The 10,217-nt window shown below is 31.3% G+C and overlaps 1 protein-coding gene across 1 annotated transcript in view; it reads right to left on the bottom strand.

Annotated features, from left to right (window-relative positions):
- LOC142171720 (uncharacterized) overlaps positions 1-6,608 on the bottom strand; it is a 51,014-nt gene extending 44,406 nt beyond the window's left edge. The window contains exon 1 of the mRNA XM_075235413.1: positions 4,620-6,608. Within this exon, the coding sequence (XP_075091514.1) occupies positions 4,620-6,608 (1,989 nt within the window). The remainder of the gene's footprint in view (positions 1-4,619) is intronic.
- Between the last annotated feature and the right edge of the window lie 3,609 nt (positions 6,609-10,217).

Here is a 10,217-nt window from a genome sequence, read left to right on the forward strand (position 1 = left end):
TCCTTTATGAATTCCTCCCGCGTTGTGCGTTTTCATTGCAAAGCTTTCCTTAAAGTTCATAACTCACACATTTATTCGTGAGTGGGGTCAAGGACCCATTAAAGCTTCTTATTCTAATGGGATTGGGCCATTCTCATCTGCATGATTTTGTACCATACTTTTATGGGAGCGGGCCGCTTGCCTCGACAGTATAACAGATGCATCTATGGTTCGTACCGCTCGTCCCTCGGAAGTGTACATATTATTATGGGATTGGGCCGTTCGCCTCGGCAGTATCATATTTCTTATGGGATCGGGCCGTACGAGCTCGGCATAAACGTGCGTTATATCACTAGCAGTCTGAATATTCACGAGATTATCCTTCCACTGATGCCTTGCAATTTATATGGTATTTCTCATTCATTTGATATTGGCACTTGATATTTTCTGAGCTGTTGAGATAGGATATGAGATTGAGAATTTCATATCGTTAATTTTTTTTTTTGAAAGATTATGTTGGTTACCGTTTCATTCCACTATTACTGTTGTGCTTCATATCAATTTAGGATTTAACATACTGCTTTATTGGAAGTGTCGATGTCGACCCCTCGTCACTACTTCTTCGGGGTTAGGCTAGATACTTACTGGGTACACGTTGATTTACGTACTCATGCTACACTTGCTGCACTTATTGTGCATGTACATATATGTCTGGTGGTCTTTTGGTGGTCTTTTGGGCGCCAAGGCACGACTGTTGTGAGGACTTTACGGTGAGCTGCATTCCATGTTACGATCCGCAACATACAGAGTCTCCATCAGAGTTATTTACACTCTCCTGTCTAACTTGTATTCTAGACAGATGTTGCATTTTATTATATTCCTACTAGATGCTCATGCACTTGTGACACCGGGTTTTGGAGGTTCTACTGAATGTTCATTATTGTAGTTCACGTAATTATTATCATTTCATCTTGTACTTTATATTTTATACAAAAATTAAAAAATAAAATCACGGATATTCTACGAGTACCAGATTTTACTCTACTTATTTAATGGGATACATGATTTCGAAAATAATAAAATGAGTAACTAAGTTGATTAATCACCGTTGGCTTGCCTGACAGCGGCATTAGGCGCCATCATGACCTACAGTGGATTTTGGGTCGTGTCACTTACGGGATAGTAATCGGAAGCCATAGGCCCTCAAACTTGAATTTGGGTGTGTGTGTGAAGTCTAGGAAGTGTGATTCTTGAAGTTTAGAGTAGATGGTTGGGAATGCATGTGCCAATGAAGATTGTTGGGTGTTGTAGGACTATTGTAGATTGATTATTTATTTGGGAATTGATTGTGGTGAAGGAATTCCATTATCGATCCTTGTAGTTGGTTCCGTATATTAGGTATTTGACGAAATGCCTAAAAGACATATATCATGAGAACCCTTATAATAATATTTCAATTGAACTATATTAATGTATATTGAATTTCTAAGAGTAGTGTAATGCCGTAGTGATCCTAAGGAAAGTTCAATCAAGGTACGTTGGCTAAACTCTTTCTAAAGAATCGGATTCTAATTCCTTGTTAGCTCAAGCTCCTATTCCTATTGTGTTGAATTGCCTCAAATGAATCATTTATTCAAATGCCTATATATTCAAGTTAGTTCCAATTGCTATTTTCACGCTCTCCTTGAAGAATATTTCAATTGTGGTTAACTTGTCAAATATCTATGAATCCACTCATGTTTCAAGTGAAATTGCTATGCCCTCCTTTTGAAAACATTTCAAGCATTTTAATCTCTTACATACTCATGATTTGATAATATGATTCTCCTATATTTTAAAGTACCCTTGATGTTTGATGATATCCCATGGTAAGAAAGGAAATGAAAGCACTTGATGTGTGTCCATTGCGCTAAGAATGAAGATTATCATGTATGACAATAGTGCCAATGAAATGAAAAGATTCTATTAAAGACTATGAGATGAACATATTTCTTTTTAAAATAAAAATATTTTTGGGAGTATCGCTAGGTAGCGAGGAAGGGTGAGTTATAAAGGCCCAAACCCAAAACTACATGTGCCGATGTAGGAGATGAATGAGGGACATATCTCTTTTGTATTATGTTGAGATTATTTCCCATTGATTGGGATGAATTGATTGCTAGCAAATACCATGTCGACTCATACGATATTGTGGAGAGACGGCCTAGCCGATCGGGCGAAGAACGAATGTCATGCCACGCACATGGTGGTTTCGCATTTTTTATGTCAACCCACATACATTGGGATGAGACGACTTAGCCGATCGGGTCGAGATTGGACTCCATGCCACGTGCATGGTGGTGTGTTGGTAACTAATGATCTCCAAACCAAAAATATTAATGCTTATTTGAAAATTGATTGTGTTTTAACTTGGTATTTAAATATTATTGATCTTCTTATTGCTTCCATGTATCTCTCTCCTTATGTTGACATTCCATTCCATGTGAGGTTACTTAGCTTTACATACTAGTACTATTCCATATGTACTAACGACTCTTTTGCAAGGATACTGTATCTTTAATGGATTCATGTGGTACCTCAGTAGGCAGCATTGATCCTTGATAGCATCATACCCTCCACTCTACGGATTTTAGTGAGCTCTATTCCACATTGGGGCCCATATGTTGTATTACTTTCTTGTATATTACTTTTGAGGTATAGCATGTGCCTTGTCAAGGGCACATTCATACCACTCTCATGTTTTATTAAGAGGCTTCGTAAACATACTGTGGTTGTATTTTGAATGGGAAAAACAAACTAAAAATATTGTAGTTATCGGATGTTTCCATTTTAAACTATGAACTTGTAACATCTTCCCATGTATCGATGAAGCTTCATCATTGATGAAAAATCGGTATTGTACGCTTTACTCTTTTGATTGACTGCATTTTGTTATTTATTTTCAAATTATTTATGGGTAAGATTGAGTAGTAGGCATTAAGTAGATTTGTTTGACTGGGATAACTCGGTTGAGCGCCGATCTCGCTCCACAAAACTCGAGCGTGACAAACTTTTAATCTACAAAGGACTTGGAGTACTTGCGGCTCACACGATGGTAATAGGATCGTTGGATACTTGCGCATGATTATAACAGTAGTTGGGAAGACCTAAGCTAAGTAGCCAATTGCATAAGTTAAGAAAATTGTGTTAAGTTTAAAGATGGGACAAAGTCATTAAACTGTGGGTTAAGTTCGACCGTTGGCACACTTGAAGGGTGTCGGTTTCTACTTTCTACTAGGAAAGAAAAGTTGAGGGTTCAAGAACACGGTAATGCTTATCAAAAAGGTTATAATTGTCATAGGATTAATGAAAGTCACCCTATGTTTGACCTGTGTAAGATATGATTCAACAAGATGTTGCTTATTAAAAATATTATTATTCTGACTCAATCTTCCTTCTCTAAAGTAATTCATACGTACAAACTTTCATGCTTCATTTGACCTAAATTACCTTTGACTTAAAATCACCTATAATCAAGTAGCGTATTATAATGCTACTATTAATTTTTATTATCTCAAGTCCCTAAATTCCCAAATAATAATACTTTTTTATTAAAGTGCGGTGGGTTATTTTGTATACGAAATTTATAATAGCTCTTACTAATAATTTTCAACGGTAAAACTTATTTGTAGTATGTCAATTCATAATGAGTAAGCAACTGTAATAGGTAAACGTGGATTGAATAGGAAAAAAATAGTAGAATATAATATAAGCCGCCATTGGTCCACACATATGTAGTCCAACAATAGACATGCTTACTCCCCTAAAGAAGGGAGAAAGTGATTTTAATAACGTATGCCGACTGTATATATTTTTATGAGATAATAGCTCTTTTTTTTATCCTCAATTATTGGCCGATTTTAATTTTGATCTTTGTGATATATGACTAAGCACCTTTAACTTTTTATTTAGCAAAATATGTGTTTTTGATCCTTATATATGGGAAACATGTAACATTTAGACTATTTTTAGAACCTAATTATCCTCAAATAAGGACTAATAGTCAGGGGCGGCCCGACGTATTTTGGGGCCTAAAGCCAAATTTTAATGAGGGGCCTTAATGTTTTAATTTTTTATTATTATTTGAAGTCAATTTTTCTAGCTTTTTTAGATGCAAAGTTAATAATAATTTTCTTATAATCAATTTCTCCTAATAAGTCTTTCTCAATTGACAATATAGCTAACCCATTTAATCTCTCTTGAGACATTGTTGATCTTAGGTAAGATTTTATCAATTTTAATTTTGAAAAACTTCTTTCCGCTGAAGCAACGGTAACTGGAATTGTTAACATTATTCTATAAGCAATATAGGCATTTGGAAAAGAATCAAGTCTCTTTATTTAATTGAGTATATCGATTAAACTATTACCTTCTACTTGTACTATTTCCCTTAATACTTTCAACTCAAAAAATAAATCTAAACCATCAATATCGGATTGATTATTATGCTTTAAGAAAAATTCAAGATTAAGGCAATGTGTTTTTAAATTTCCATCATTTAGTGATCTTAGTTTTTTACCACTAAATAGAAAACCAAAAATATTTTCATATGCTTCAAATTGTTCAAATCTATTTTGAAGTGAAACAATAGCCTTGTCTACAATGTATAAAAAGTAATCAATTCTAAAGGACTCTTCAAGAGACTTTGAGATTTCATTAGCAACATTCTCATCAAAAAATTTCTTCCTAGATATCAAACGTTTCTTACGAAATTCGGATTCAATATTCATTTCAAATGCAATTTCTTTGGCAGAAATCATAGCAGTTACAAATCCTTCTTCTCTATATTTGTTAAAAAAAGAAATCAAACCTTTTAATTGATCTATGGCAACATCAATATGCATGTCTTTTGACTGCATACTTTTGCTAACTGAATTAACAACAAATAATATATCATACCAAATAGTCATACCCAATAAAAATTCAAAATTTTCGAGTTCATATGTTACTAAGGAATTAGCTTCACTTTTAGTTTTTGGACCATCACTAATTTCTACTAATTTCAATAAAGCATCTCTTATTTTTGGAGTTTGAAATCTTATTGCTTTAATACTTTCAATACGACTTTCCCAACGAGTTTGTGACAATGATTTAAGAGTTAGACTAGGTACACTATCCTTTAATACTTTCCATCGCTTAGTAGAAGATGAAAATAGTGAATATATACGTTGTACCACTCCAAAAAATGATATAGCTTTTGTACAAGAATTAGCCATATCACAAAGTAACAAATTTAGATTATGACAACCACATGGTGTATAAAATGATCTAGGATTTACATCAAGAAGTCTTTTTTGCACTCCTTGATGTTTTTCCTTCATATTTGACCCATTATCATATCCTTGCCCTCTTAAATTATCAATATCAAGTCCAATATTTTTTATTTCATCTATAATAACTTCAAAAAGACCTTTTTCGCTTGTATCATCTACTTTTAAAAATTCTAAAAAATATTCATTAATTTTTATTGGAGTTGCCGAAATATCCACACTCCGCAGTATAAAATACATTTGTTCTTGATGACTTGTATCTGGAGTGCAATCAAGTATGATAGAGAAATATTTTGCTTCTATAATTTTTTTAATAATTTTATTCTTAATTTCACTTGTCAATAAGTTTATCAATTCATTTTGTATTCTATGCCCAAGGTAATGACTATGAATTTCATCATGCTTAATTCGTCGAATATGTTCTTGCATGACAGGGTCAAATTCTGAAATCATTTCAATTAAACTTAAAAAATTTCCATTATTCTCTTGATATATCTTTTCATTTTTTCCTCTAAATGCTAAATTATTTTTTCCAAGAGTTTTGATCACGGCAATAATTCTTGACAATACATTTTTCCAATGCTCTCTATCTCTATTGATTTGTTCTTGAACATCTTTATCGATTGTTTTATCTTTTTGCAGTCTTATTTCTAAATCAATCCATGCAGCCATGTTAATAATATGTTCATTTGTTGTTTCATGAGTTTTGAGCTTAGTACTAATATTTCTCCAATCATTACTACCTTCACTAGCTAGTTTACTACTACAAGTTCCGGAACTCAAACTAAACAACTTACAACAAAAACAAAATACTTTATCTAAGTCTTTAGAATAAACTAACCATCTTCTATCATGTCTTTCACCGTTCACCAATTTTTGAATATAATGTGTAGTAGAAAAATATCTTGAAAATGTATCATTCGGAAAATTTGTGTCAATTATTCTAATTGGCCCATTTTCTACCAATAGATCTCTCAACTTTGTATCTATATTAGTCCATTGACTAGGATCATATATATTTATAGGAGTTGAATTATTTATTTCATTCATAAGCATCAATGTATTATTTTGAGGATCTATTTCCGGCTTGTCACTTACTTGTTCTTTTTCTACTAGAATATTATTAATTTTCGAATTATCTAACTCAACTGAATTACTAACTTGGTCATCTAGAGAACACTCTCCCAACTTTTCTGATTCAAGATTTTTATTATTCAATAAAAATTTGTCAAGAGCACCTTTTTGAGATTGTATTAGATTTTGAATTCTTCTTTTTTTCTTGAGTTTTTCATAACCAGATTCACACTTTCTATTTGACATACTTATCTTCTAATAATAATAAATAATCTAAAAATGCACTAAATAACAAAATATTAAATTTTAGATGAGAAAATAATAAAAGATAGAATAATAAAACCTGGTTAAAAAACGGATAGCTTGATATGAAATTAAATTTTCTGTTCGAGTATGCTTGTTGTAACTTGTAACTTGTAAGACTTGAATCATGAAAATAGAACAAACAAAAACACTCCACTATTTCTTGAATCAATACACTAAACTCTGAAGTCTGAAGATCCAAATTCCAAAATAAAGCTTTGATCTTTGGCTATTGAAGAATGAAGAATGGAGTGTGATTAATTGAAAAATGAAGAACAAAATATAAAAATATAATATAGTTACTCACGTTAGGTATAAGTTGAACGGTTGAAAAATGAAGAAAAATAAAGTATAAAATATAATATAGTGTCATAGTTATTAGTGCACATTGCACAAGTTGTCTACTTGTCTTCACTTTGCTCAACAAAGTTTTGTGAGTAAGAACAAAGTATTAGTGCACAGTGCACAATTGTACAATGCACAGTGCACACGTTCTGCTTGTGTTCACTTTGCAAACTTTGAGAAAGTTGTGGACTCGTGGTCCACTATATTAAATTTGTGTTTAAACTTCCCGTTTTATTTTATATATTTTTTAATTTATATATATAATATAAATATAACTAAAAAATGGGACCCCCATAAATGTGGGGCCTAAAGCAATTGCTTTACCCGCTTTATGGACGGGCCGCCCTGCTAATAGTACAAACTTAAAGTAACCTATTAGAATCTCACATTAGTGTGGGATGGGGTATTTCCTCCTTATATAGTGTTGGGGATACTCATTCAATGAACTACTTTTTGGTTAAGTTAGGTCTGGGATTCATTGCTTATTATGATATCAGAGTTTGACCTATTCCTATTTTTGGTTTATCTATGTTGGTTCCAGTGTTATATTGTTCATGCTTTAAATATTTAGACCCGGACATGGGGCGGAGGGGGAGAGGTATTAGAGTGCCACAACAGTATGGATAAGAGTATTTTTATTCTTATATGATATTGAGTAATTCTCGTCTCATAAGCTGATTTTTGGAGTTAAACAATTAGGTTCAAATCCTCAAATATGGATAATCAAATGATATAATGGCAAAATAATTCGTTTATTATGTAAAGATTCATTCAATTATTTGAAGATTAAATTTTATTATTTAAATATCGCAATAACCAAATATCATTTGTCTGTCTATAGGGACTGGGGACTTGTGCAAATTTCCCATTTTATATTAGTGTAAATTAATTCGTTATAAGAAGTTATTAACCTGTTTACCAAATTAATATATTAGGTTTGCTATTAAAAGTTAACTATTGCTATAAGTTAATTTAATTTGGTAATATAAAAAATCCATATATATTATCAATAAACATAAGTTAAACTCAAAGAACATTTATTATTAGTACATATGTAATTGGTGGTGATCCACAATATAATCTTTGCCGGCGCAATACTTTATAATTTTATGTTTTTATTTATTAAATTGATTTTCATGTAATCTTTTAATCATTTATAATATGTTTATTTTGTAAATTTGAAATATTAGTTTGGTTGATAGCTAAGTAATGGAACTTGAATTAGTCTTAATAATATGTTACATTACATAAAATACAAAATAAAAAGTTAGTAAAATTAGAATGGGAATCTCACGTGAATATACCAAAGAAAGACACTATTTACCAACAACTAGCCATAAGCTACCAAAAGAATTACCAATGATATACAGCATTAAAAAACAATATAGGCAAAAAACAAACCAATGGATATTGTTGCGATTCATTGAAAACACATAGATGAGGCAATTATAAAATTTGATGAAGTTTGAAGGCGAGCTACACTAGTTTGGAGTCAAAATTCATTACCAATGATATAAAATATTAAAAAATAGGGGGAAAAGGTTTATTTTTTCACACATAGATGAGGCAATATATATAATTTGAGTAAGATTGAAGGTGACTCGCACTGGTTTGGCATCAAAATTCGTAGTTAAAATCGACTTTAAAGATTCTTATGCGACACATGTATCAAAATGTATCTCACACACAGGTATACATGGATATACATTTAATACACACATGATACATATGTGATACACAAATGATACACATTATGTTACACGCATTATTTTTTTTCATGTTCATCTTTTACTTCGTATTTTCAATTCAAACTATCTCAAAACTCCACCAAAATCATCCTAAAATTGAGAGTCAAACTCTTTAAGGTGTACCCAATCTATTCTAATAATACTCACTCAAAAGAAAGTAAAAATTTGATATTTTTTACCTACAAATAGCTAATTGGCTAATATTGGTAATTTTATAATATTTTATAAATTGAGCATTTTTTATAATAAGCATCTTATAGAGGGCATAGCCGGTAGTTTCCCAATTATAAAAGAAATTTTTGGACTGATTATTTGCGAAAGTATCTAAAATTAAATAAAGTGGTTGGACGTTTTTGGTTTTTGAAAAAAATGTTCTGTTTTACCGAAGTTTTTGAAATAGTGCACTATGGCACTTGGTCATCAATTTCGTCGATCGGTATGGTATGGTATTTAGATATTTTGGTTCGGTATTTTAGGTATTCTGTTTCTTAAAATGCTATACTAATACCGCACCTAATTAAATTCGATATGGTTCGGTTTTTCCCATTTCGATTTTGATTTATTCAGTTCGGTAACTTCGATTTATTCGGTTGTGTTTACTAACTCGTGCATAGAGCCATAGACTGTAATATTCTTAATTAAAGCACTCAAAAGTACAAAACTGAAGACGTTTGTTGACAAAAATTTTGTCCAAAACCTGCAAATATCAACATATAGAGAGAAAATTATACATAAAGGAATAAATTTGATCATTAGAAATGTCTTGTTACTTGCTTAGAGTTAATTGATGAATTTAAAAAATAAAGGAAATTAAAATTATAAATTTTTATATTTATGTTATAATTAATAATATGTGTATTTTATGTAATATAATATATATTTCGGTACAATATCGGTATTTCGGTATTTCATTTTAAAATACCAAATACCATACCTAATACCAATTTTGTTTTAAAACTTAAACCAAATGCCATACCGAATATCAAAATATCAAATACCAAAAGTTTTGATTTCGGTACGGTAATTCGGTATTTTCTAAATTATACACATCCCTAACTCTTATGTTGTTTGTTCTCATTAATTAATAGACCAACTAAAATTGGGATTGAATCCCATAAATGCTGGAAATATCAAAGGTGGATATGAGCCCATTCACCTGCCATGTACACCACATAAGATGCATCTATAAAATGGTTGTGCTCTTATTATTAACCCACAACCTGATATTTGCGAGTTAACTTGCTCAATAATTTAATTTAGAGCATAATTTTCAGATTTTCTGTTCAAGACAGTTCAACTTGATAAGTTGGTTTATTTCACAGTTAATTTAGCAAAATAATTTATTGAGTGCCTCCACTTAATAGCTAAACTAATACTCATGAGAACAAAGTTATCTGTATGAGTTTGATAAATATTATATACGAAAGTACATTATATTCTCCCCTCACAAAGGGTTCAG

This window comes from Nicotiana tabacum, chromosome 17, assembly GCF_000715075.1.
Source record: "Nicotiana tabacum cultivar K326 chromosome 17, ASM71507v2, whole genome shotgun sequence".
NCBI classification, from domain to species: Eukaryota; Viridiplantae; Streptophyta; class Magnoliopsida; order Solanales; family Solanaceae; genus Nicotiana; species Nicotiana tabacum.